General features: G+C 31.9%; 4 protein-coding genes across 7 annotated transcripts; 2 read left to right on the forward strand and 2 right to left on the reverse strand.

Annotated features, from left to right (window-relative positions):
* Window positions 1–39: 39 nt before the first annotated feature.
* On the reverse strand, window positions 40–4,209 carry LOC126681125 (MND1-interacting protein 1-like). 3 transcript variants are annotated; one of them, XM_050376525.1, is made up of 3 exons: window positions 3,919–4,209; window positions 2,369–3,495; window positions 40–852 (listed from the first exon to the last, which is right to left on the reverse strand). In XM_050376525.1, exons 1-3 carry the CDS (start codon window positions 4,046–4,048, stop codon window positions 334–336), a joined length of 1,776 nt encoding a protein of 591 aa, XP_050232482.1. In that variant the 5' UTR covers window positions 4,049–4,209; the 3' UTR covers window positions 40–333. The 3 variants fall into 3 exon arrangements, with proteins under 3 accessions (XP_050232482.1, XP_050232480.1, XP_050232481.1); XM_050376523.1 differs by having other exon boundaries at window positions 2,369–4,209; XM_050376524.1 differs by having other exon boundaries at window positions 2,390–4,208.
* Window positions 4,210–5,571: 1,362 nt separating this feature from the next.
* LOC126682376 (AP-2 complex subunit mu) lies at window positions 5,572–13,357 on the forward strand. Its single transcript, XM_050378026.2, has 13 exons — window positions 5,572–5,871; window positions 7,292–7,469; window positions 8,435–8,525; window positions 8,730–8,824; window positions 9,044–9,133; window positions 9,209–9,257; window positions 9,338–9,476; window positions 10,864–10,980; window positions 11,674–11,764; window positions 11,843–11,985; window positions 12,434–12,548; window positions 12,816–12,860; window positions 12,938–13,357. Exons 1-13 carry the CDS (start codon window positions 5,789–5,791, stop codon window positions 13,016–13,018), a joined length of 1,317 nt encoding a protein of 438 aa, XP_050233983.1. The 5' UTR covers window positions 5,572–5,788; the 3' UTR covers window positions 13,019–13,357.
* A 5,242-nt stretch (window positions 13,358–18,599) lies between these two features.
* Window positions 18,600–22,210, forward strand: LOC126680133 (protein LOL1). 2 transcript variants are annotated; one of them, XM_050375188.2, is made up of 6 exons: window positions 18,600–18,793; window positions 18,963–19,082; window positions 20,628–20,744; window positions 21,063–21,176; window positions 21,260–21,369; window positions 21,927–22,210. In XM_050375188.2, the coding sequence occupies exons 2-6, from the start codon at window positions 19,019–19,021 to the stop codon at window positions 21,963–21,965; spliced, it is 444 nt and encodes a 147-aa protein (XP_050231145.1). In that variant the 5' UTR covers window positions 18,600–18,793; window positions 18,963–19,018; the 3' UTR covers window positions 21,966–22,210. The 2 variants fall into 2 exon arrangements, with proteins under 2 accessions (XP_050231145.1, XP_050231146.1); XM_050375189.2 differs by having other exon boundaries at window positions 20,631–20,744.
* Window positions 22,211–24,175: 1,965 nt separating this feature from the next.
* On the reverse strand, window positions 24,176–26,659 carry LOC126679752 (ferredoxin C 2, chloroplastic). Its single transcript, XM_050374725.2, has 6 exons — window positions 26,367–26,659; window positions 26,220–26,283; window positions 25,552–25,640; window positions 24,896–24,964; window positions 24,575–24,619; window positions 24,176–24,458 (listed from the first exon to the last, which is right to left on the reverse strand). The coding sequence occupies exons 1-6, from the start codon at window positions 26,613–26,615 to the stop codon at window positions 24,414–24,416; spliced, it is 561 nt and encodes a 186-aa protein (XP_050230682.1). The 5' UTR covers window positions 26,616–26,659; the 3' UTR covers window positions 24,176–24,413.
* Between the last annotated feature and the right edge of the window lie 582 nt (window positions 26,660–27,241).

Raw genomic sequence — 27,241 nt, forward strand, 5'->3', positions numbered from 1 at the left:
ATTCTGATAAATTAAAAGTCAAATTATTTGAATGGCAACTAAAAAAGAAGAGGTGAAACAGACATTTCACTTGTTTTAAGATAAAACAATGAGCCTTGACTTGCAGAAAGCTAAGGTCTTATTTTAATACATCCACATCTTGCAGAAGACCAGCAGTATGTTCAAGGCAAAGTATATGTAAAAGCATGAGCCTAAAAAACAAGCTCTCTCATCTTATTTACTTACATCCTCATTGTGCTGTAAGCATATGATTCAAGGCAATTGACTGCAGTAAAATTTAAAATATGAAGCATTACCCGGAACGCAAACACGAAATCTTCATGTCGTTTGCTCTTATGAACTTGCACCAAAAACACGGATACGCTGCTCAATTGGAACCCGGCAGCATGGACACATGGCTTTTCCTTTCTTCCCATAATTATCACTGCAATTGGCACACATAACTTGGTGAGCACATGGAAGAAAAACAACTGAAACTTCATCTTTCATACAAATTATGCAATCTCTATCACAGCTGCCTCCTCTATTAGATGAATCCTCGAGTCTATCTAATTCATGAAGCAGTCTAGCAATTGTTTCTCCTTGTGGCTTTGTCTTCTCAGGCTTTCGTAAGGGTAAAGCATTTAATTGATGATTCAATTCAGGAGACTCTGATGATGCTTTTAATCGTGCAAGCTCCTGCTCAAGTCTCTGAAGATCATCTTTGTGACGCTGGAAGTCTATCTCTATCTTGAGGCGCAAAGCCTCAAGATTTCTTTTATTATTGGCCTCAGCTGCTTCCTTTGAGCGACGTTCCTCCTCTACCTGGGATAAAGCTTGCTCTTTCATCTTCAATTCCTGCCTCCATTTAGCCTATAATAACAGCATTGGAAGGCATTAATGGTTGTAGTGTAAATGAGCAGATAAGATAAGATTTCGGTGAAAGAGTTCATAAAAATTTGGAATTTTGCTAAAACTATGATTCTTTATCATAATCAATAAAAACCTAGGAGACCAGCAAAAGATAATTGAAGGCTACAGGAAGTTAAAAGCAAGAACAAACTATTTAAATATCGTGATTTAGCTTATTTTCTTATACGTCCATTACAAATGCTCAAGTTTCAAAAGAAGAATAAATCAAAGTACCCCATTAACATGATAAATCAGAAAAAAATTGTTCACCACATAAATTATAATCCAAAGAATCAAAGTAGAAAAGTAAGGGTCCCTAACCTTAACAACTGTCCATATTTTCCAAAAATTTATTCAACGTCTATCAATATAATTTCATTTCTTATTGTTTTGGATTATTTTACATGATATATTTCAGTCTAAAATTTTCAGCAGCTCTCACCGTCAAGGTAGATGCTTGATACTCAATCCTCAGTTCTTCATTCATAAATTTCGATTGTAAATCCAAGATTAAAAAATAGCAAATTAAGATAGAGATGCACCTAACAGATCATCCATCCAAAGCAAGAACCAAAATTACGTTGTATAACAAATACAATCATTTGCTTCAGTGTGTAGAAAAGACATTTAAACTGAATGTGCTCCTCCTAACAGGACAGTATCTAAGATCAGACATACATAAAGATTAAGACAGAGGAAATTAATGAGTGTCTCAGGTGTTATAAAATAGCACAAATCATACATAGGTCTGCACCCTTTGGTTAATGAGGCTTTTGGACTATTATATCTCTATCACACCCACTTTGTCTTTTTTGATACATCCATCCTCTTCAAGTAACGCCACATCAACATTATTTTAATAGCAGATTAATATGCAGACATTATACATCCAAAGGAATGTACATTCTATTTTTATAAATATAATTCGTACATGATATCATGCTCCAAAATTGAGTGTTGGAAATATAGCTATATTCTAAGTTGTTAAAGTCTTACAGCGGCCCCTCCCTTTGTATCAGACTTCCATTGGCTTTGTTCATACAAAAAAGTCATAAAGAAGTGGCAATTAAGCTTCATAGCACTCCCAGCTTGGAAAAAATGGATTTTCAACTGAAAGGGGGTGGATACTCTATAAAGACGGAGATGGAAAGGAGAGTACTTAGCTCAGTGTTAGCAGTTAGATTGCCTGATTTACATACCAAATAAACATGAATAATTTGAAAGGATTGTACTTCATATTGAGAAAAATAAGCCACACGCTGGACATATAAATCCCAAATTCAAAATACCAGCAAATTAACACATGGAGAAAGAATGAGATTAATATTTTGGAGGGAACAATGAGTGAATGATCTATCTGAAAAACACAGTCAGCATTCTCATAATTCACCTTTAATTTAAAAATACAATAACATAAAAATGTAAATGCACAAGATATGTGGATGGCAGGTAAACAGATAGATAGATATACACAGACCAAAAGATGAACATGGCGCACCTCAGCTTCCTTCTGAGCCTGCTCAACCATAGCCAAACATCTCTGCGTCTCCTTGATCTTCTCTTTCTCATCTACAATGTCAACCTGCAACTTAGTTTTCTGTTTCTCCCAAGCCAAAAGCTTCTTCAGGCACCTCTTCTCCCTTCTTGCAGCCTCCATACAAGTTGAAGCTGACTCTGATGAACTTAACTTAGAAGCCTCCATCTCCGCTCTGATTTCCGCATTCTCGGTCTCAAGCCGTCTTACAGCTGCATTTGCCCGATCTACTTGACCACTTGCCTTCCTCAAAGCATTCTCCATCTCTGATAGCCTCTTCATTGTTGAATCCTCTAGAGTCTGTTTCCCCTTTTTTAATCGTTGTGTCTCCTCCCTCTCCATTCTCAACATTTTAAGCTCGGTTAAATCACCACTAAGCTTTCTTGCAGCTTGCATTGCTTTCTGATGCGCCCACTCCTTTCGCTCCTTTACTTGTCTCTCCAAATCCTTAATCTGGTGAAGAAGATTAACTATCATCTCATCCTTTTGATCTTCTCCAGCATGTTCCAAATTCTCATCAAGATTCAATTCACTAAACTTATTCAACACGGAACAAATCCCATCTTGAAACTTATTCCACACCGAACTAACCCCATCTTGGGTTTTAGATTTTTCCGACTCGTCGCCCTTCTCAACTGGAATCTCGCTCTTTTGTGCAGCCAATGTTACATCCCCACCTGATAAAATACCCACACCAGACTCAGGTTGAGCCTGAGATTGCATCTGTGTCTGTTTCGTATTAGCCCTAAAACCAGCAGCAAACATGGCAACATTCCTCTTCAATAAAGACTTCATCGAAGGAGAAAGGTTAAACCTCTTAGGACAATCTACGTCCTTCGGCAAAGTCATCTCTGCACTATACGAGAAAAACCCATTAACGGCAAACTCTGATCCTCCGCCATTACCAAACCCCCACCCACCATGGAAACGGCACAATGCTGGTGCCACCACACCAACCCCATTATCAACACCATTGCTACCAACAGTCTCCAGACAGCTCTGCATTGTAGTAGCAGTAGTAGTATTCGTATTCCCATTCGCCATGGGAATTTCAATAGTACTGGCTCTCCCTACATGAAGATCACTCATTAATAAACACCACATAGCATCACCTTTACTCAAATGGGGCCTAACTTGTTGCAACAAACAAACCATAGCCGTAAGAGAATACTCCTCGAGCTGCCTTAAATCATTAAAAACAGGCTCAGATTCATCCAAATTCGCATTACTTCCGGTACAATTACTACTCAAATAAGCCAAAGAGTTATGCAGTATATTAGTTAAAACATCCATACCGCCATAGCAATGCCCATTACGCAAAATCGCTTTCAAAGAAGTATCGTCATCATAACCCAATGAAACCAGCTTAGAAATAGCTTCCTTATACAAAAACTCAAGGTTTTTCAATAAAATTTCTTCTAATTGTTCCTCAGTACAGTAACCCCAGGCATTATTGTCATCAAGATTAGGGTTAGGGTTAGGATGAAGATTACCTTGAGGGAAGGGTTTGAGAGCCGATTGGAGTATGGATTTGGAGAAGGGTGAGTCGGGATCGAATTCAAGCTTGGCTGATCGAGCCCGCCGGGTTGTACGGATGTGCTTGTCTCTCACAGTGCAGCCCATGTATTAGAGAGACGGATTTATATAAATTTGAATGCGAGAAATGAAAATTGGGAGAAACAACTTACAAATTGGGAGAAGAAGAGAGTATGGAGAGGGTATCGTCACAATTCACATCCGCGTTTTAAATGTTTGGCTACGGCTGCAACACTTTCGTATTACTTTGGGAATTTTTGATGCCAATTACACCTATTCATGGGCATAGGGTGCAATGCCCAGGCCTGTCCAAGCCCGTTCTTTAGGGCCGAACTTGGGAGTTCGAATCCGGAAAAATCTGCTATTTTAGGCAGGCTCAGATTTTTAATTTATAAACTTTTTATGTAAGCTCACTCATGTCTAGTCCGAGCCTGTAGAAATATAGTATTGGAGTCGGATTTGAATAGAAAATATAAAAATCGAGCCGGATACAGACTCGTCAAAAATAATGAAAAAACCGGCGGACCCGGCTCAAACCCGGCCCATAAATATATCTAATGCTAATTCGGCTTTCAACCTATAATATCGTACAACATGAATTGTGTGCCTAGGCCCAGATTTTCTAGGCTTTATGCGACTTTAGAAAAGGAAAATTTATTCAAACTTAAACGGCTCATAAGTAACATATAATCTTTTCTTCGCCCATTTGTATGTATTTTATCCGTTTTATTTCATAAAATTTGTTTTTTTTATTGAAATTTAACATTATTTTATATTTAATCTTAATAAGGAGAGAGACTCGGTGAAATAGACATGTCTGTGAAGATGCGGACTACCTGCAAAATTGAATAATTTGTTTTTTTTTTATATTTTGGTGATTTTTTCAAAATAAATCTTCAAAAATAATTTATTTTAATCATATATAATTATTTTAATTATTGTAAAATCATCCAAAGATAATGTATTGTTATTTTTATTATGCATACATAGTTTATTTTTTTATTGCTAAATTATTTAATCAATAATAGCTATTATATTAATGTGAAAATTTAAATTATTTTAAATTTGTTGAAAAAATTAATTATTATTTGTAATTGCGCATGCCAAGACCAAATTTGCCATAGCTGACTAGCTATGAAGCACGGAAACTTCGACAAAGTTGCGTTTCCCGTTTCGGAAACGTTTCGGAAACCGGAAACTTTTGGACACCCGCACGAAACGTTTCGGGCCGTTTCCGTAAATTGTAAAAATTAATAATTTGTAAAAAATTAAAATTATTGCCCACAAAAAAAAAATCTAACTAGTTACCCATAAATTTTACATTCGCATTGCCCACAATACATCAAATATACTTATTTGTGTTGAATTATATTATATTTTTTTATATATTTATAAAATTTTAAATATTTAGTATATTAGAATGAATTATTTTGTTAATTATCATAAATATTTAGATAATATTTTTATAAATATATCCTTATATTTTTGTTATTTACACGTTTCCCCCACGTTTCGTGTCCTACATTTTGAAAAACTTTCGTTTCCCCGTGTCCGTTTCGTATCGTTTCCGTTTCCCGTTTCCGTTTCCGTGCTACCTAGCTGACTAGTGAGTACCAACTGGAAACTCTGCGAATACTTAGAAAAATAAAAATAAAATTTTACCATTTCTCTCCTTTTATTAGCCACCACCGGCGATCTCCAGTTCTGGAATCAACTGCTGGTTATTTATTTAAATATTCAAATTCCGCAGATCTGGTGATTTGTACATTAAGAATTGGTGGAGTATTGTTGTAATTAATTTAATTTAATTGTGCGGTTGGATCAGCTATGCCGGTGGCTGCTTCTGCTATCTATTTCTTAAATCTTCGCGGCGATGTCCTCATCAATCGTCTCTATCGCGACGATGTCGGGTAATTTCTTTGTACAAACTGTTTTTTTAGGCTTCAGCTTAACATTAGATCTTATAAAACATCACCTGTAAGTCTTTTGTTTTCAGGATTTTGATTCATTACGGATTATTTATTAAAGAAAACGAGCAAAAATGATTAAGATTAGCTTTATATATCTTTTGAATGCAGTCGATATCTTATTTTTAGGGTGACCTACTGAGAATTGCCATTCTGAAAGCAAGTAAATTTTAGGAAATTACACACATACATACATGTAATTCATAATTCATACAAAATTTTAGACAAGAAATAAGTTCATCTTAATCCTTAGAGACCTCAGACGCGCCATAATTTACAATTCACTATTTCACTTGCCGTGTAAAGATCATGGTATAATAAGAGTCTAATTTGGAATAACTAAAGAGACATGAATGAGAAGAAATGTAGGTGTGGAATGTATAACAAACATGAGAAATCCGTCTAGAAAAGGATGATGGAAAGAGATAGAGGGAATAAATATAATTCTATAATCTATACTAAACATTTTTATGGACTGTTTATATCTATCTGAAGTACATGGCTTCTTTCAGTTTTTCTATGGCTATTTGGACTTCATTTGGTATGCATTAGTTCATGGGATTGTCACTTATATGGTTGATCAAAATTTTGCTGCTTTCCATTTTAATATAACTTTGGACGTTTATTTAGTTGAGTGAAGAAACAGTCTTAAAACAGGAAAACGGTAATGAAAAGCCAATACTGGAGAAGTGAATACAAGGTTTACCTTGCATGAGTCGTGCATCTCATTAATCTTACCTGTCTTATAGTGTTTAAGGAGCTAGGGCTTGCACCCCAAGTGTGCCTTTAACAACAATGGCTGCTGTACTTTGTTATTTATCAAAAATTGAAGAATAACCACTCAATACTACTTTTACTAGAATAATCAACCCCGAAGTCTTAAACGAATTGTAAACCATGAGGATGTTAGTATCCTATATTAGATTACTCTTTGAATTTGTACTCCAAAGAAACTAGTATAAAATAAACTATTTTAAATGACCCAGCACTCAAACAAATAAAAAAAGCCCTAATAGGAAAAGTACAACTCTTAATGACATTTTTTGGAACTACTAGTCTATTGAAGCTACAAAAATGCCCTTTAGAGCATTTGATTTATTATAACACATGCTTGTCAGATCCTATGAAGACTAGAAGTACTCGATTATCCTACAAAAGCTCTAAATGATATCTAGAATCTAGATCATACTTCTATGTTTCTTGACTATGCAAACTTGATTGTATATTTTCTTGTCTTACTCAAATTTTGCTTTTTATTTCTTTGAATATTGGTCTTTTTATATCCTAATGATTTGTCTTTTCTCGACATTGATGTGGTGGCTTTATGTATTGATGGGTAATAGCAACTATTGTATTCTTTCAGTGGAAATATGGTGGATGCATTCCGAGTTCATATTATGCAAACAAAAGAACTTGGCACCTGTCCGGTGCGACAGATTGGGGGTTGCTCTTTCTTTTATATGAGAATCAGCAATGTGTATATTGTGATTGTCGTCAGCAGCAATGCTAATGTGGCTTGTGCATTTAAGTTTGTTGTTGAGGTTAGTGTTCTATCTTTTATCATTTCCTTTTTAAGGTTTAACTTCAACGGCCATTTGAGTAATGATCAGCCTACTAGCTAGCATAGAAACGTAAACATGAAACAAAAGGACATGAAACAATCACTAGAAACGTAAACATGAAATGAAAGGACATGAAACAATCACCGGAAAACGGTATTTGTAAAAAAATTAAAGGACACTAAATGTGGAAGAAACGTAAATAATAAAGATATATAGATTTATTTATAAATTGTAATTTTATTTATAGAAAGATATATTTTCATGCAAATGAATTACTATGTATTCATTAAAAATTAATAAAATAAATTATTTTTATTTAAAATTTAAGTTTATAATGAATAATAACTTATCTATAAATCCATGACTATAATTGAAATTAATATTCTAAAATTTTACAATTATAATAAAAAGGATAATATAATTCTAAAAAAGTAAGGAGATAAAATTTATTGTAGGTAACGTAAATAATAAAATATTCGGGTAACTAATTATTTTTTTCCCTATTTGTGGGTGAGACTTTAATTTTCTATAGAAAATAGATTTTTTTTTTAAATCGGTGTCTAATGTTTTTGATTTACCGAAATAACTCTGAAACATTTCATATGAGTTTCGAAGAGTTTTAAACACCTAAACATATAAAAAATAGGAAAATGTAGTTTTATCAAGGCTTCCATGCATCATAGTTAGCCTAGTTATAATTTATAAGTGCCTCAAAAAGTTATCTTTTCCTTTTTTATTCCTCTTCTCTTTTCATTACAAGTATGAATTTTCAATAGTTGCTCCACCAACGACTATGCGCATAAAGTTTTATTTACTTTAATGGTCATATTAAAAGATGTAAAAAATGCAATTGCTGATTTGTAATCAATTTAGTTATTTTTGCCTTTAAAGAAAGTATTATGTTCTTCTTAGCATCTAATTGTGACACTGTATGTTTTAATCAGGCTGTTGCATTGTTCAAATCATACTTTGGTGGGTCTTTTGATGAAGATGCTATCAGAAATAATTTTGTCCTGATTTATGAGTTGCTAGATGGTAAGTCATTTGAATTTCATTTGAAACATTATTCATTCCCAAATTTCTATCTCCTCATGTGCTCGTGAACTTTGCATAATATCTATTTAAACGCTGTAATCTATATGAATTATCAAATTGATCTCCCATTCTGCTTTTAGTGAAAGGCCAAATAACTTCCTTTGAAAATAACAGTTTTCCTTCAATTATATCCTTAAATTTCAGAAATCATGGACTTCGGCTACCCACAAAATCTTTCTCCTGAGATTTTGAAGCTGTATATTACTCAAGAAGGAGTGCGTTCACCATTTTCATCTAAGGTTCGATGTTTATTTCGATATGTTATTCAGAACAATGCCAGTCCTCTCAAACACTTATGTTCTGTATTATTTGTTTATTGTGATGGGACATGAATGTTAAATTTGATAGATTACTATGAAATTTGATAGATTACTATGGCATTAAAAGGCATGCGAAAGTAGACATTATTTTCTGATAACTTTTTTCTTTCCTTTTATCTTTGGGAACAAATAATATAGCCTACAGATAAACCTGTACCTAATGCAACATTACAAGTCACCGGTGCTGTTGGCTGGCGGAGAGAGGGCCTTGCTTACAAAAAGAATGAGGTGATTCTAATATTATTGCTTTTCAGCTGATTGTATTTGGTGATTGCGATAAATTTTAACAATCATTCCTGACAGGTATTTCTGGATATTGTGGAAAGTGTAAATCTTCTCATGTCTTCAAAAGGTAGGAATTTTCCCCCCGGTCCCTTTCTCATTTTCTCTTTCTGCCTTTTTGGCATATCACAGATTAATTGGTGATTATAGGTAGTGTCTTGCGTTGTGATGTAACGGGGAAGATTCTTATGAAATGCTTCCTTTCGGGCATGCCTGATTTGAAGCTGGGATTGAATGATAAAATTGGCCTTGAGAAAGAATCACAACTCAAATCCCGTCCAGCTAAAAGGTAGAAATTCTTAGTGAACAACTGCCATCTTTGAAAAGTTACCTTCTGTTCTATTATATGCTTTTTCAGCAAATCCATGAGTCTTTGTTTCCCCTTTCCCCAGTTTCTAAGGCACAAGTTTCTTTTTCTTTCTCCTCTACCTACTCCAAATAAAGTCTGAGCTTGTCTTACTAGTGTGGCTTATCAGAATATTACTGAATGGGTAGAGACACCAGAAATTACTGAATATAAGAGTTGATTGATTTATTTTTAATTGGATGATTAGATCTGGTCAATTATGACTGCATCTTTATCGTGTTTTATATTTTTCTGTTACTTTGTTACGTCATTTTCTCCATGTAATTTCATGTTATCTTAGATTCCTAAACAATTCTTATGAGCTACTACTTCTGTTAGTTTAATTGACTTTGACAATTATTGTTGATTACTTGATTTGAAAGGTGGTCAAAATCTGTGATTTCCTCGAACAATCATTCCAGCACCATTTGTTTCTTCTTAACTTGTGTTTATCTAGCCATTCCTTTGGAGAAAAATAAAATTTACTTATTTGCTTATTGCATAATTATGTTCTGCATTTTCTAGTACGTGTAAATAATTTTCTACGATATGCTTTTACAAATAGCTCAGAGCCAAAGTTTCGTCTTTTCTGCGTTTTTAGTGCTCTCTGAAAGTAAATTATATGTTCACTGACTTACCATCCTCAATCTATTTTTTGATATCCTTCACTATTGTACCAAGTTCAGTGTTATTTTCACTGCATCTCCATGACATATCTTTTGTGAATTAATTGAATGTTAATTGATAATATCTGAAGCCTAACATATGTTTTGTTTTTCCTTTTTATGTTAAAATACTTGCTGGACTGCTTAAAGTCCTTATCATCTCAGACATTTTCAATGTGTTGGGAGAATCTTGTTCATCATGTGAACTAAACTCTAATGTGTTTAATGAAATTATACTTTTTGAAAATTCTTTCACAATCCTTCAATATTGGTCTCTTCTTTTTCTACTTGTAAACTTTATAGTTTGTCAACACAGAGATATATATAGTAAAAAAAATGCAGATATACATTATACGGCCTTTTTATTAACTTTAGTGTTGTTAAAGTCTACTGAAATCGCCTCTTATTGGATTAATTATTATGCTCTGCCATTGTTGCATCAATTATCAGTTGTCATTGCTACTTCTTTTGATTCTGACATATGAGGGAGTTACATGACTTCATTTCTCTCTCTCTTCCCCAAGAAGACCAGCACATGTGTCCAGTGTATTTGATATTGAATCTTGCTATTGTTTAGCTTATATAGATATACAACAGCTCAAGTAACTGTATGTTCTTTTTTATTTACTGTAAAAACTGAGATTTATCTTGATATTTATATGCAGTGGTAAAACAATTGAGCTGGATGATGTTACTTTTCATCAATGTGTAAATTTGACCAGATTCAACTCAGAAAAGACCGTTAGTTTTGTCCCACCTGATGGTGAATTTGAATTGATGAAGTAAGAGAACTCTGCTTAAATTGTACATGCTTGAAACTTGTTTAGTTTAATATATACGTTGGTGTATTACCAATAATTGAGCACAAAATATTGTGTTAGATCTTTTATAAGCTTGCATTCATAAATATTTTTTCCAAGTTTTTTTCTTTTTATTCTATTTACTCTACTGCTGTTTTTTTTAAATGAGATTTCCAGTAACGCCTGTAATTATGTAACATTTCTCACAGCAACTGATTGTTATTTCAACCTAGTACGTATCAGGCTATGAGATCGTTGTTTCTTTTCTAGACATTTTTAGAATGTTGTTTTATCTATATTCAGGTTCTCATCAAACATATATAAGAATATTTTTTTCATTATTTTGTTTTATTTTCTTAGTAGAGCTTACCTAGTGTAGTTTCTGTATTTATTTTGTTCCCTGTTGTTTTCGTACTGCTTCTCTCTACATACTTTGCATCAACTATGTTTGATTGTATTCTCATGTCCACTAAAGCTCCAGGAAGCTTTGGTTGAGAACACTGAAGTCTCATAAACACCCTTATCTATTAGGATACATATTTTTTTAATTATTTTTATCTGCTGTTTTCACTTAATCCAAGGGTCAAATATGTTTAATATGAGACTATAAATGTGAATGTTATTTTTCCAATTTCTTGACTAATACAATTTCCTGTTGATTTGATTTTTATGCAGGTATCGTATAACTGAAGGAGTTAATCTGCCGTTTAGGGTATTGCCAACAATTAAGGAACTTGGTCGAACACGCATGGAAGTGAATGTTAAGGTTTATAGTTTTACATTTTCAAGGTTACTGTTTGTGTGTTTGTATTTCTACATATCTCTTACGTACCCTTGTCTTCAGGTAAAGAGTGTTTTTGGTGCAAAAATGTTTGCACTTGGAGTTGTCATTAAAATTCCGGTTCCTAAACAAACTGCCAAAACAAGCTTCCAAGTGACATCAGGTCGTGCCAAGTACAATGCTGCGATTGATTGCTTGGTCTGGAAGTGAGTGTTTTAGCTTGCTAAATTTTGAATTTCTTATTCCTTCAACTTTTCAAACTGAATACATCGGCGTGTGCAAACATCCAATCAAACCGAACTAAAAATGTGTTTCGGTTCGGTTTGATATTATAATTTGGTTTTTGGTTTTTTGATTCGGTTTTAAAAGTAAAAAAGTTTCAGATAAGATTTTCGGTACAACCCGAACTGAATTGAAAAACCAATCGAACTGACCGGTTCAATCTTCAATGTGTTTTTTAAAGTCAAATTTTTGGTTCGGTTTGGTTTGAATTGAATGCACACCCCTAAATTCCTGAGTAAATACTGATTGATCAGCCTCATGACTAGGTATAACCGTATAAGTGTACATCTTCGTTGTATATTATATTGTATTTTCTATTTCATAGTTATCCAAATATTGTTGCTTAATGCTATGTGCTTCCTACTGTTTAAGGATAAGGAAGTTTCCTGGACAAACTGAGCCAACCTTGAGTGCGGAAATTGAGTTGATTTCTACAATGGCTGAAAAGAAATCTTGGACACGTCCACCAATTCAGATGGAGTTCCAGGTGTGTAATTTATTGTATATTTCTATTGTCGTGATTTGTATTAATCTACAGTTTGGTTGGTTTATGAATTATTCCAAATGTAATGTTATTATTATGTTGAGGCAATTTGTCATGTCATAATCTTGGCATTAGAAGATACTGGTATTGGTTCTTTATTGAATTTGTAAATTCTTAGTTCCTCAAAACTGCTTAATTAGTCATTCTTGTATTTCGTATTTTTAACTTCCATCTGTTGGAGGACGATCATCTGGGTCATGTTTTCTGCAGGTCCCGATGTTCACAGCATCTGGTTTACGAGTTCGTTTTCTTAAGGTATTACTTCTGAAGCTACAAGTTTGTGATACGATTTGCACTAGAAACTCTGAATTGACGTTGAGGTGTTTCTGCAGGTGTGGGAGAAGAGTGGTTATAACACAGTCGAATGGGTCCGTTACATTACTAAAGCAGGGTCATATGAGATTAGGTGCTAAAAACAAGGAAATGCTGTTCCGGAAAAAGTTGCAAGGAAATGTAGAGACGAATTAGTTTGCAAAGGAACCCCCGCATAAGAATTTCACATTGTTCAGAAGAAAGTATGCGGCTGGGTTTCTTCCTGTGTTGATTCTTTATATGTTTGGGGGTTGATGTTGGTTGTGCTGTGTAATGGCTAGCCCCCCCGCATAGAAACAGATTTTTTTTTTTCATATATGTTTTTCTTTCAGTTAATAACTGCATTTTTCCTTAGCTTTTGATTTTTTTTCCGTTTTGTTTTCTATGATTAGAATGTATTTGAATCTTAGTTATCTAAAGGAGATGGTTAGTTGTCTTTATGCAGCTCATACTGTAAATGATTCTCAGCTGTGAAAGAGTCTTGTTGCCAACTGCTGGCTGGACTTGTATAATTATCGCATTCCTATTTTTGTTAACTCTCACAGGAGTTGCTCAATTTGACAGTTTTTTGGGTTGAACTGGTTCTTGTGCTCTTTCTTTTTTCTTTTTTTTCAGTTTGAAAAACTTGAACCTTTTCTAGGTTTATGTAGAAGAAACATATTGAATTGATTTTCAGATTCCAATTGAATCGTTTGAATCAATCAGTCCATTTCAGAATTTGGCGACAGTATGTCGGTAGCCGATAGCAGTCCAATGACATTTTTTTAACTAAAAATATCGAAACATTTTCATTTGTTGGATTGTTTATAAAATTAATTTTTTTGGCATTATATTATTTTTGTGAGATTTCGCTTGAAATATTATTTCTATATTTTTTTGTGTTTTTATATTTCAGTTAACTAAAATCTGTTTATAAAAAGGAGTTTTAGTTAAAGGAAACTGCCAATATGAGTCGAACTTGAACGACTAAGACACCTCTCAGTACATCAAGAAATTGTGGATTCGAACTACACTTCCGTAACTAATAATTAACAACTGAGATTCGAAAGAGTCGACTACCATCTTTGACAAAAAAAAAAACTAAAGATGTGGCTTATTATCAACCTTATATTTTGCCATGACGATGGAGTACTGTGGACTTAACAGAAGACTCACGTGCATGCAATATTTTACACCAAACTGTGGAGACAGAGAGGGATAGAAGTGTTTCTTCTGACAGAGTTGATTTTGATATGCCACAAAAAGATGGAAGTTATCCATGCCTATATAAACAACTATTTAATTTTGTCTACTACTGAGGAGGAAGAAATAAACTGTCCATTTAAATTATATATTATTAATTTTAGTTAAAAACAAAATATTGCATGAGCGTGTTAAAATTAAGGTCTTCCTACTAGATCGATCTCTCTTCTGTTTCAGTGAATTATTACATAATGGAACGAGGGTGACTCTGTTTCTTAAGCATAGTGTTAAGGTAACGTTTTTCTTAGACGATGACAGTCCACCTTGACACAAAAATTGGTGAAAGAGCATTGTTTTCAGCTTTCATTTGTGTTCTTGAATTTTCTTAGACGATGTCGATGACGGATCACCTTTAATTTTGGCTTCACCGTAAAAATTTGTTATTTTTTTCATTTTAAAAAGATAGACCATTTGTACAAATATAAGAAGAAAATATAGTTAAATTTGTTAAAACTAATTTTATTATTTACTTTTTTAATTTTATTCTTTTATAAGTGTTAAATATCAATGATATATTAATGACTAATTTTTTATTGGTCAATCTTATATTGCAATATGAAGTCATTCATTCATTTGAAGATAATTATACATATTTATTAGGGATATATAAAATTTTAAATGTTTAAATTGTTTAATATATATAGAAAGTGGTTTATAATTTGTGATGTCAAAAATAGAAAGATGATCTATCAGTTTGGAAGGAAAGGAGTATATTGTTATGTGAGATCAAGTGATTGAAGGTATATACATATTCAGTGGCGGAATTTGGAATTTTTTCCAGTCCGGACTGAATAACATGTAATTAATAAATATTATAAATTCACTTATATAAGATTTATATTAATAAAAACTATAGTAAATATTACAATTGAGTTTTACATTAGTTTCGATCACGGCGAGGCAATCGTATTCTTCGCGTCTGCATAGTTTGGAAGTGTTGTAGAATGAACTCGTGATTAATTTTCACAAAAATATGTTTCTTAATATAACATGATAAGCTGTCGTTTAGAAATTTGTCCCCCATTTTATCATGTAAATCAGTCTTGATAATATTGATTGCTGAAAATGCCCTTTTAATTGAAGCAGTTACAACAGGCAAAACCAATGGTAATATCAATCAGTAAATAATGCGAGTAACAATATACTCCTCAGTCTCCTCTGTTTCGGCCAAATTCTTTGCAAGTTGTCTGATTTCCATAAGTCCAATAAAATCAACACTTTGCCTTACATCATATATGCATATCTCCAACTGATCGCTCAACATCATCAAACCAAATGTAAAAAAATCTTATGGATAAAGTCGGTTAGACGACGCAATTTTAAAGCATCAAAAATCTAGAAAACGATTGTCTTGAATCAAATTAGCTTATGCAAGAAAGCAACTTAACATTTCTTTTTGAGAAACGACTATCAATCTCATGCACAACATCAATAACTTAATAAAAGTAAAAAATATTAAATTTATGAGAATTATGAAGTGTAATAATAATGAAAAATAATATTTAAAAAAATCACTAACTTCAAAAAATATTTCAACACACTAACAATGAAAATATGTTATAGTTTGACCTTTATGTTTTGATCGACCACGAATCAGTAAGCTATCTTTCAAGTTAGGCACGTCGATACCATTTTCAACACAAAACTTGTGATTCTTATCAAAAAGATCATTTTGTCCACCCTCCCTAAATAATTAGAACTTGACCTTTACAACATGTACCATGTCTAAAGTATTCACAATATTTTGATGTTTCTCTTGCAAAACGGATGATAATCCATTTGTAATTTCCATCACTTTTTTCATCAAATACAAGGTGAATGTAAATTCAAAATTTTTCATTTGGTCAAGCAAACCTAAAGCTATACCTTTTTGCTATGAACTAGTCGCACCATCATGAATATTCCCAAGGACTTTCATTACTGCAGGCCGCATCGACAATTTTACGAATTACCGTATAATAATGAGTACCTCATCTTATGTTTTAGGTCTTGTAAGATTTATCTCTTGATGCAACCCTCATCCTGAAGAGATTTCATAATTTTTTTAATCGTGTCACCGTACGGTCATGTTGGCTTCGTCTGAGTGTATCTTTCCTTTTAAAGGAAGCTCCAACAATGTTCATAATTATGGATAAATAACTAAATAAATTTCCACAAAATGCTTTTGCAACAGTAACGACCACCAATTGAAGCTGGTGAGCGAAACAATGAACACAGCTAGCATAAGAATTCTTATTATGTATGAGCGACTTTAAACCGCATAATTATCCATTCATGTTTGAAGCCTTATCGTATATTTGTTCTCACATCTAGATATTGACATTCCATACTTTGCAAAAAAGTTGTCAATAACTTCTTTTAAAGTATATGATAAAGTATTTGCTACATGCTCAACTAAAAGAAACCTTTCGAGAATCTCTTTATGATTATCAACATATTTCACCATAATCGCTATCTGTTCTTTCACTGACTTATCACGGGATTCGTCAACCATGAGTGAGAAAACACAATCTTCAATATCCTTAATAATGGTAATTCTTACTTCTTCAGCACAAACATTCGATAATTCTTTTTGAATTTTGGAAGAAGTCATCTGATTGTTTCCTATAATATTGAAAAATAAATTTAATCATTTAACATAATCAAATTATTTTACTAGTAAATGTAAATCAATTAAATCATGTTAATAAAATATCTGGAGCATTAATATTTAGCACATGTGTAATCTCTTCATTATGCTCACAATCCCTTTGGAGTAACTGAAAAAATTGCCTCTACTCAGTGAATCATTCGACCCATCATAACCACGGAAGCCTAATCCTTATTCGAGTAAGAATCAGATAGCATCCAAAATCATTGTCAATCGAGTACAATAAGCAACATCCATGTCTGAAAAATATTAAGTAAATATGTGCTCCACACTTTGTAGTTGGTTTTTGTATGCTTGATATTTTCTCGCTGCATAACTGTGGTCGCTACCAACATTTCCAACGTATTCTCCAAATCTAAACCTTGCATTCTTCCAATGATTGAATTCCATTTTTGTGAATACTTCTTGCCGCCTTGATACTTAGGCTTTAGTGATTTAAACAAATAACACGAAAGTAAAATTTCACATCTTTTGATATATTATACTCCAACCACACACAACCAATAAACCAAGTAGTTTGAAATTTTTTATTTTTATTTTCAATTTTTTGTGAGGAACTGTATGGCTCTTTGATTGACAAGAACCTTTAAGCACATATGCACGTCTCATTTCATCTCTAATATTGATTTTATATTCATCAATTAAAATCCTACACTATTGTAAATGGTATGCTTTATAAGCTTTAATACTTTTATTTAAAAGATATTTAAAATGCTTCAATTTTAACTCGATTAGACTCAATCCTTAATATTATATACTCTCCATGGTCTATAATATTTATCACATTTAGTTTTGACATACGAATTAAGAATATAATTATTATGTCTCAATTTATTAAGACTTTTATAAATTATAATTTTTTAATTTGTGTTATTATATCTTTTCAATAAATTATAAGGCATATATTTGAAAGAAAAAAATAGTAATAATGATTTGTTAATATTGTAAAGTGATAAATATTATGAATCAAATTAATTTTCAAATGCGACAAATATTATGAACACATACATAACATCCAAACTAAAATTGAAAGAGAATTGAACAACTAAAGAATTAATTTTTTTAATTATCATTGATACTAAATGAAAAAGAGTTTATATTTGTTGGAATATTGATACCAATTGTTGAAGATATCGTATCCATTGTTGTAATCGGTTCGTGATCGAATTGATATGTGCCGATGAATCGAAACCATCCGGTAGATATTTTAGTTATAACAATATAGCAAAATAAATAAATAAATAATACAACACATTTACGTGGTTCGACATTAAAGTGTACATCGACGGGCGAAATAATCGAGTCGTCCACTAATCATCAAAAGGAGTATAAAATCGGTGGAAATTCAACAAATAGAAAATATCTCTATTAAATATACTCTTAAAAAACAAAATCAAAAATTCTTTAACTTTGTACAAAAAATTACCCAAAAAAAATTAGGATATCACACACCATTCATTCTCTTATTCATATTAAGGTTTAATCTATATTATGTGTTCGGTTTTTATATCTATTTTAAAAGATGAATAAGATAGGATATTTATAGTGAATAATAAATTTAAATAGCATTAGGAGTATTAATTCTAATTGAATTATATATTTTTTAATTAGCTAATGATAATAAAATTATCCTTCACCTGATGTTTAGGATATTGAAACAATATTTAAATGCACTTTAAGCTTTATTACTACTACTATAATTATAATTATGTGTTTATTATAATAACTTCTACAACACCATTTCCTACTCTTTTTTTTCTTTTTGTCCATTTCTAAATTTATCTTCTCTTTTCTCTCTCAAAACTTCATCAACTTGCTAGCTGTTAAAGCCATGTGTTTGCCCCACTTCTCATTTTTCCATTAGTCTGCTTATTTGTCTTCAACTCTCCAAACCTTTTCCCTCTCTCCAAACACAAAAATTAACAAAAATGCTAAACATTTTTTTCCATAATTAATTATATCCAAATACAAAGTTTCTCACATGGTAATAACTAACTAACTAACTTTTTGTATTATCATTAATTAATTAGTGTAACACCAGAACAGTTACTCTCATTTCTACCTACTAAATAGTAATACAAAAAAAGTTTAGTATATTATAAATATTAAATGTACAATTTAAGATTTGTTGGTTTAATTGTAATGTTTTACAGGCATGGGAAAAGTAGGACAAAGAGAAAAGCAAAATTAGTTTGTAAGAGATATTATAATGCCAGTTCCTCTTGCTCCTTATCCAACTCCTTCTGCTCCTTATACACCTCCTCCTGCTAATGGTATTTTTTCTACTTTTTAATTTCTTTAATATAGTTTTAAAGATAGATTGTCTCATTAATTATTTTGGATTTTATTTTTAAGTTTTAATTTATTATCTACATTGGTCCTAATACATTTAACATTAAGATAATAAGAGTGTTATACGAAGGTGAAAACATCTTAATACTTTTGATTAATTTCAGAGGATAATGGTATTTTTTCGCAAAATAAACGCGATTTTATTAAGAATTTTTCTAAAAAATGCCAGAAATACATTAAAAATAGTTGTACAAGCATGAGCATACATTAAGGCTAGGGTAGGCTAGAGCCAGGGCTGAGCTTGGAGAGTCGCTGGAGGTCCGGTGAAGACGCGGTGGAGTTTGAGCAGTGGCAGCTCACATTTAGCCCGGGCTAAGAAGAAGAAGAAGGAGGCTGTTGTTTTTCTAGGTTAAAAAACGGTTTCATTTTTCTTTAATTGTAAAGGGCCTCTTTTAACTCCTTTAACCCAACTACTTAGGCCCTAATTGGTTTTTAAAAGCCAACTAAAATTCCCACTGTTGCTCCGCAGTCCAATTTTGTTTAAATGAAAATTCCTTAACATTTTTTCAATTTTCAAATCAATCTCTAAATTTTCCATAATGTCTCTAATTATCACTAATCAACAAAATTTAATTTGAAAATACAAAATTCTTTTTTTAATTCTTTAACCTAATTTTTCATTTTTTAAAATCTGAATATCTCTAATTTTAAATCTTTTAAAATCAAACTTCAATCTTCAATAAAAAAATTACAGATTCTAATAACTTTCAGTAAATTTCTCTTTTTATGTTTTTTATTTAATTTATACATGTTATTATAATTCATATGTTTATGCAATAAATATATTCGATTTTATTTTTAGATTATTTAAATGAATTTAATAAAATAATTAACATAATTGGTCAGAGTACAACAAGTAATTTTTTTTAATAATTGTCGTTTTGTTTTGTTTTGTTGATAATTGCTTTGTTTTATTGATAATTGATCTTATTTTGTCAATGAATAATTATTATTTTGTTGATATTTGATGAATTGTTTATTTTATTTGTGAATTTTTTTGATAAATGAATTTATGAAAACTAATTAAAATAAATAAATTTAGGTTATGAATAATTTTGTAGTTAGAACATCAAAATGTGTCAATTCTTGTGATGAAAGGGTAATTTGGCCATATTTTCAGGATAGAAGGATGTCGTATTGATTTTTAGAGAGATATCTTAATATGTTATATTGAGAGACATAGTTTTGTGGAAATTGACAATCAATTTATTTTATAACGCTTTTAATTCAAATATTACAATTTCATCATTGTGATTAATAGTAATACAAAAATAATTATAATTTTTACCATTATTTTTTGTTAATATAAATAATATTCATATATTTGTTATTTACTTATTTTATAGCCCGGGCTGAAAAGCAATTCTGGATCCGCCACTGAGAGCAACATATATAGATTCATGTTTATTATGTTCTGATTACTTGATATTGCTGGATGAGTACATAAATTCTATGTTTTTTGTTAGCAGCCGCACAGAGTCAGCTCGTGTGTTCTGGATGTCGAAACCTTTTACTGTACCCTGTTGGAGCAACCTCTGTATGCTGTGCTGTATGCAATGCAGTTACAGCCGTGCCGCCTCCTGGTATAGTTCATTTTGTTTTCTCTGCTTAACACTCTTGATAGAATTTTTGATCACTAGTTCAATGTGATTCATGAGCTTAAATTGACAAATAAACGCGTTAAAAGACTCACGACCACTCATTCTAATGATATTTACATTTCTCGTTCATCCATGTTGCACGCAAACTTGTGGAGTTCTAGTTTTGGCGTTTTATTTTTCTTTTCGTAAATAATTTTGAAACTAATAATTTATTTTTGTAAAATATGTGATTCCGATTGTTTTGTATTTCATTGCTTCCGTGCTACATTGGTATTGATCGTTGTGTTGAATCTCGAATAGGCACGGAAATGGCGCAGTTGGTATGCGGGGGGTGTCACACTTTACTAATGTACATCCGCGGAGCAACAAGTGTGCAATGTTCTTGTTGTCACACAGTTAATCTAGCCATGGAAGGTAATGGCATTACATTCTAAATATGGTTAACATTGCTTCATCTGTAGATGGAATAAGGTACAATTTAAGCTATATTATTACAGCAAATCAAGTGGCACATGTCAATTGTGGGAACTGCAGAATGCTATTGATGTATCAGTATGGAGCTCGATCTGTAAAATGTGCTGTTTGCAGTTTTGTGACATCAATTGGGGTCAGTTTATAATCTGCTTTATTTTTTACTTTCGGATGAAATTTAGGACATAGTGCATTACGATCTATAAGCATAAATGGATCGGAAGCCAACGAAAAATATGAATATGCAAAAAGTAGTTCTAAAAACAACAATTAGTTAAGCTTGAGAGCATGTTCTATGATTATAGGTAACTGATATAAAGCTTTTATGTTTCATTAAATGTATGTTATCAAAACAACAAGCTGAGATTACCAATCAGTACCGAAGTTTTCTTTTGAATTCGAGGTCTCAAGCTCGAACTTCAAAACGAGTCAATTAAACAAAAAAAAATGCCTAGTTTTAAATCTCCTTGGTATTATTTAGACAAACATAGATAAAGTTACTAGGACGATATGCTGCACTAAAGCTTCTAGAGTCCTACCGTTACAGCATTTTGTTTATAAAAATCAAAAATAATAATGTTTTGTTGTTTTCCGTTTGGATATTTCCCATTTTAGCATTTTCATTAGTCTTTCACATAGACCTAAAGGTCCCCTAATTTACATTGCCGTAAACCGTGGTGTTGCTGGATGCAGGCTTCGACAAGCGCTACCGAACAGAAGTTCAACAGCTAAAACATTAGAAGCCTAAGTTGGTGACTGCAGATTTTAAAGCTTCAGTTTTGGATATTATTACAGTATCTTTAATGACTTAAGTCACATGTATAGAGTTATTTTTTTCACCCCTTTGTGTAACCTTTTTTAATTATTGTCTTTTAATTATGAATAAGCAGTTTTGCTAATTTAAAATAAAGTAAAGTGAGTGGTGAGTGCATCTAGAAAACTTTGAGATTGGATGAATAAACTTTAATTTGTTTTTAGTTTGACAAGTAAGCATCAAGTACACGAGAAAGAGTTGTCCCATTGCTATCTTATTTTGCTTGAATTGTTTCTATGGTCTAAATACAAACCACCTCTTTAATGTCATTTTGTAGAGTTAAAATTTTGGTGGATGAAAATAACATAACCAACCAAACAGATATTTCAAGAAAGATGCAATGCAAGATTTTTAATAGAAGCAAACTTATCTAAGTGGTGGTTAAATATAATTATATAAAATTATTAAGATTCAAAACCGTTTCCTAGAGGCGGAATCAGCGGAGCATGGTGGGGCGTCCACCCCACACCCCCCTTGGGCGAGAAGTCGAGGATTTATGCCCAGTGCCTAGTTATGGTTCCGTATTAGAAATTAATTGATAGGAATACTTGATTATAAATGGATTAATATGTAGTAACTCACATGTATGTGAATGTGACTATGACCTAATAACTAGTACTAACTAATAGGTGCCGATAAAAAAAACTTAATAAATACTAATATATTATAACTCAAATGGTGTAATGTTGTTAGTACAATTCCTTACACACAACACAAGTTCCTTAAAAACTAATAGATAAATGAGCCCTCACATATATAATATATGTCTATTTTGTAATTTTAGCAATGTAAAATTATCTTAACATTTCGCACTACGTGACCGCACAGTTTCAAATTAGAATTGTAGTTTTTAATTTTTTTAATGTTTAGGGCCAAAACGATGTGGTTGTGACATTTTATTTTTTAAATTGATAGCCAAAATTCACTTGACTATTTTCTCATTATTCATAATTTTAATAATTTGATTGCACATAAAGTCTATATTAATACTTTCCTCTAACTTCCTACTTTTTTTCTTGTATATATATGACCAATTTCTTTTTCTTTGGTGATGTCATTTCATCAAATATTTCACCATATCACATGATATTTATGATGTAGATTTTCGTATTGATGTGATGTTTATTATAAATAGAAAGTGGTCCAAATTCTTCCCATTAATCATAAAGTTGATAAATCTGTAGTTATTGTTTTAAAAGATTTGTTGTACATGAGAGAAAAAAGGGTTAATTTTGGCTATGAATTACTTGTCTTGTTTTCATTGGTTTGAGGGTTTCAATAATGTTCAAAAAGAAAAGTGCACAATTTTGGATACTATTACAAGTCAATTTCGTGCATCGTCCCGTCTGTGCTTATAAGACAATGCCGGAGAAGCATATTCTTTTCTATGCTAAATTGAAATACCCAACAAATGCTATGTCACAAAGGCCAACATCTTCTTTATGCTAAAACAATATGCAACATTATTATTTAGGTTAATAATTACTCACCGTTCTTGATTTTTTTACTTTTCTATCACCAAATTTTTTTGAATTTTAGTTTGTTTTATAAACAAAAATCTCAAAAAACTAAGACAACGTTTGAAGTGAGATAATGATGGCAATAATGTAATGTCATCATTGAAATCTCCACACATTTATTATAATATTGTTATTATTTTAATGATATGTTATAATGTGTATATGTATGACATGATAGACTAAATCTATTTTTTTTTTTCAAAATGAAGTATAGAGCTGATGATAAGTTCAAATCAAAGCTATGAATAATAAAATTCTTTTAGGGTGAGAAAAACCACAAATATCTTTTCGAGTGAGATAATACCACAAGTATTTAATTGGAACCTCAACTCGACATTGTCATGTCTTGAGTTTAACGAGTCAAAATATGTTATTCGAGTGGTTTGAAGACTACAACTGATAGAGATAAACAATTGAAATGGTGAAAAATCCAATACTTAAATATCGTGTCAAGGATGAATGAAAAAGTGGTAAAAAGTCCAGATATAATTTAATAGTTATTAGTGAACCCAAAAACAGCAGAGAGTGATACTCAGGATCAAATTTTCACAGCTTCTGAATGACTGAATGCATTTAGATATTCTAGTCTTTGGAATGTTAGAGAACTATGAAGAGTGAAATGCTCGCAAATAATGAACAGGATTAATACATACATGAATTCACAAGAGAGCTACTACATGTCCTACACCCCATTCAAGCTACTTACTTATGGACCGTGGTGTATGTTAAGCTGAAATCAGCAGACACAAAAGAAGAGTCGGAATGAAGAGTAAAGGGAAGTTCAAAACAATCCGCATACTAGACTAGATTGATCTCACTTTTAGTTCCGTGAATGTGCAACAATGCTTACTCATCACCCATGGCCAACTCCAAGGCATAATCATCTCTTTCCTGTGACATTGAAGCGTTCAGAAGTAAGATAAAAGAAATGCAACTAAGAATCTGCTCATCTTATTTTCATATATTAATGTTAAAATCATAGTATAATTTGAGAATGCAGGACTTACAATCGGTCCTCGGGCAAAATATCTTCCAAACTGAAGCCAATACACCTGTGCACAGAAAATTTCATCACGATCTAATGATCTATCATTCAACGCAAGCAAACAGAAATTCTCTACCGACTCCATTACATTGGAAAAATGTTATATTCTCATTCTGTTTTTGTCCTCTCTTTCTATCTTTGATCCACACAATCTTTCGTTGCATTCTAGTGTATAAAACTAATCTTTTGACCTTTAAATCATGATCCAAATATTGTTTGTATTTAATATTTTGTGCATGTAAAATTCTTCCTAAAAAAAGTTGAATTAAATGTTAGAAGTTACCTCATCCTCATCTTGTGTTTCTACTTCGAGATCAGAAGATGGGTAACCTACACAAAGAAGTGCATATCCCTGCAATTCAAATTAAACAAACATGAATTCACACAGGTTCGAAAACTATGGTGAATGAAAAATTCATCACACAATCACAAGCTCAAAACCAGGTTAGAACTTTCACATAATGCGGTATAAACATAAATTATGTACTAAAAATATTTTAAGGCATTCAAAGAACTGTATCTTGACTGCATCAACCAACTAGCAAACTCCAGCTTTTAAGCCAAGGCTCAAAAGGCTAAGCATATTATTTCTTTAGAAGTCCCTCGTACGTTGGTTAACTTTGCCTACCACTTTTTTTTTTTTTTTTTATCAAGGATATCAAATAAATGAGAGATATTGATTACATTGTAGCATGTCCTGTTGAGAAATGTATTCAGATCATCACAACTTCTAATTTTCGGAACTCTGTCGTCCATCAAACGAAACTTTAGCTAGCAGCCTAATGAAATGAATGAGGCATTTTAAATTTTTCTAGTCATGCTATCAATACATAACATGTTTCAGAAGCTCAAAACAAGAACTTTCAGAAAGGAGTTTATTGTTCATCTGACCAATAAAAGAATCTTAACATGATGGTAAGAGAGAAAGAAAGCTCATGCCTTGGATTTAAGCTCAGCCGATATCCCTAACGCTTCAGGTTGTCTAATTTCTCCAGATTTTACACGTACAGCACAGCTAGTACAACAACCTGCCAGTACAGGAATCAATTCATGAATCACAACAATTTCAACCCACAAAACAATTACATCAAAAGAGACCAAAACGAAGACTTCACTATATTAAATTCTCTCAAAAACCATGTCACTTGTTCTTTGGATTGAATTCAAATTTCAAAAGAATTGAACTTTAACAACAATAATTTCCAAAAATGAGAATTGACCCAAAACAATATTTCAATTCATATTGAAGCCTTTCATATTTAGCTTTATCCGGAACCATAATTGGATAATGCATTATTTGTATATAAAATCATAATCTTTAGCTTTTTTTTCCCCCCGATTTAAGCACATTATTTAAAACCCGGCATAAAGAATCTCAACTTTTCATTTTCTGGCATAAAAAACCGAAACTTTTATTTGAATTTTACAATCCAAATGTCTAATCATATGTTATTTTAGTCATCCAAAACTGCCAAAACGATATTATTTTCTACGGAAAAAACGCCTTAAATATTGGGTGCCAAGTTCTGAATTATGTGCTTAAATCGCAAAAAACACGAAAAGATAATAAAATGATGTAATATGAAGAAAAGTGAGAATTACAATACCGTGCCTGCAAGCAAATGGAAGTGTAATATTGTATGATTCACCAGTATGCAATATGTATTGGTCCTGCATTTCCATACAGCAATTCAACCAATTAAAACAGCTATTGCAACATTCACAAATTTAAAACACTAAATTATTATAAGTACCTCAGGAACAAGAAACTCATGAGAGACACCTCGTTGTCTGTCATGAACGGTGACTTTATGGACGGGAATTGAAGGAGACTGATCACTGGTTTTTCCGGTCACTTCCACCTCCGTCTGCAGCTCCGACACCGTTTTGAGGCGACATTTGACGGATGTTTTACTAGTAGGAGATAAAATGTGGCGGGGAGTTGACGGTTTTCGGTTGAGTAAAGTGCAGACATTGCGAGAAATGATAAGGTCTGTAGACATGGTTGGAACTGAATACTTCGGTCTATTTCTTATTATTTTTTAATTTATTGTAATGAATAACTGTAGACCAGATTATGTTCAAGCTTGGCCCATCATAAGAATACAATGAAGGACATTTTTAAAAATTGGCAGCTTCAGTATTTTATCTTATATAATAATATTATAAATTTTTTAATTTATAATTATAACATTAAGTAAAACAATTTATAAATCAATTTCTTGAAACTTTTTTTTTTGTGTGTGAATTTGTAATGAAAATATGCTGTAGACTAAAATTTAATAAAAAAAATGGTACTAAGGACACGGTATTGTAAATTTGAAGTGGACTTATTTGTTTTTAAAACGCAAATTTAAAAATTTAATTGAGTCAAGTGACTTATTTAACTCGGCAAATTCAAATTTTAAGTTTAATTGACTCAAAAAATCCAAACGAACTTATTTAATTCCGAAAAACCAATTTATAGATCGCATTGACCCTTTGTTCTCAGTAAAACTGTGACTCATTTGCTATGCTAATTTTTTTAATCATTTATCTACTATTATTATCACTTTAGATTTGAAAACCCTATCCAAAATAAAAAAAGGTGGCGATTCAGCACATCTTTTTAAAGACTATGAATTCGAAT

The sequence above is a fragment of the Mercurialis annua genome, linkage group LG5, assembly GCF_937616625.2.
Source record: "Mercurialis annua linkage group LG5, ddMerAnnu1.2, whole genome shotgun sequence".
In the NCBI taxonomy this organism is placed as follows: Eukaryota; Viridiplantae; Streptophyta; class Magnoliopsida; order Malpighiales; family Euphorbiaceae; genus Mercurialis; species Mercurialis annua.

Bases quoted from the DNA above. Each gene is read 5' to 3' on its own strand.
- LOC126681125 (XM_050376523.1), bottom strand. From the start codon at position 4,048: ATGGGCTGCACTGTGAGAGACAAGCACATCCGTACAACCCGGCGGGCT. The intron at 853-2,368 runs GTCTGTGTATAT...CTGTTATTATAG, and splicing joins TGCGCCATGTTCATCTTTTG to GCTAAATGGAGGCAGGAATT.
- LOC126679752 (XM_050374725.2), bottom strand. From the start codon at position 26,615: ATGTCTACAGACCTTATCATTTCTCGCAATGTCTGCACTTTACTCAAC. The intron at 24,620-24,895 runs GTAACTTCTAAC...TTCTGTGCACAG, and splicing joins AAACACAAGATGAGGATGAG to GTGTATTGGCTTCAGTTTGG. The intron at 24,459-24,574 runs GTAAGTCCTGCA...TCAATGTCACAG, and splicing joins ATTTTGCCCGAGGACCGATT to GAAAGAGATGATTATGCCTT.
- LOC126680133 (XM_050375188.2), top strand. From the start codon at position 19,019: ATGCCAGTTCCTCTTGCTCCTTATCCAACTCCTTCTGCTCCTTATACA. The intron at 19,083-20,627 runs GTATTTTTTCTA...GTTTTTTGTTAG, and splicing joins TACACCTCCTCCTGCTAATG to CAGCCGCACAGAGTCAGCTC. The intron at 20,745-21,062 runs GTATAGTTCATT...AATCTCGAATAG, and splicing joins TACAGCCGTGCCGCCTCCTG to GCACGGAAATGGCGCAGTTG.
- LOC126682376 (XM_050378026.2), top strand. From the start codon at position 5,789: ATGCCGGTGGCTGCTTCTGCTATCTATTTCTTAAATCTTCGCGGCGAT. The intron at 8,825-9,043 runs GTTCGATGTTTA...CAAATAATATAG, and splicing joins GTTCACCATTTTCATCTAAG to CCTACAGATAAACCTGTACC. The intron at 9,258-9,337 runs GTAGGAATTTTC...TGGTGATTATAG, and splicing joins TCTTCTCATGTCTTCAAAAG to GTAGTGTCTTGCGTTGTGAT.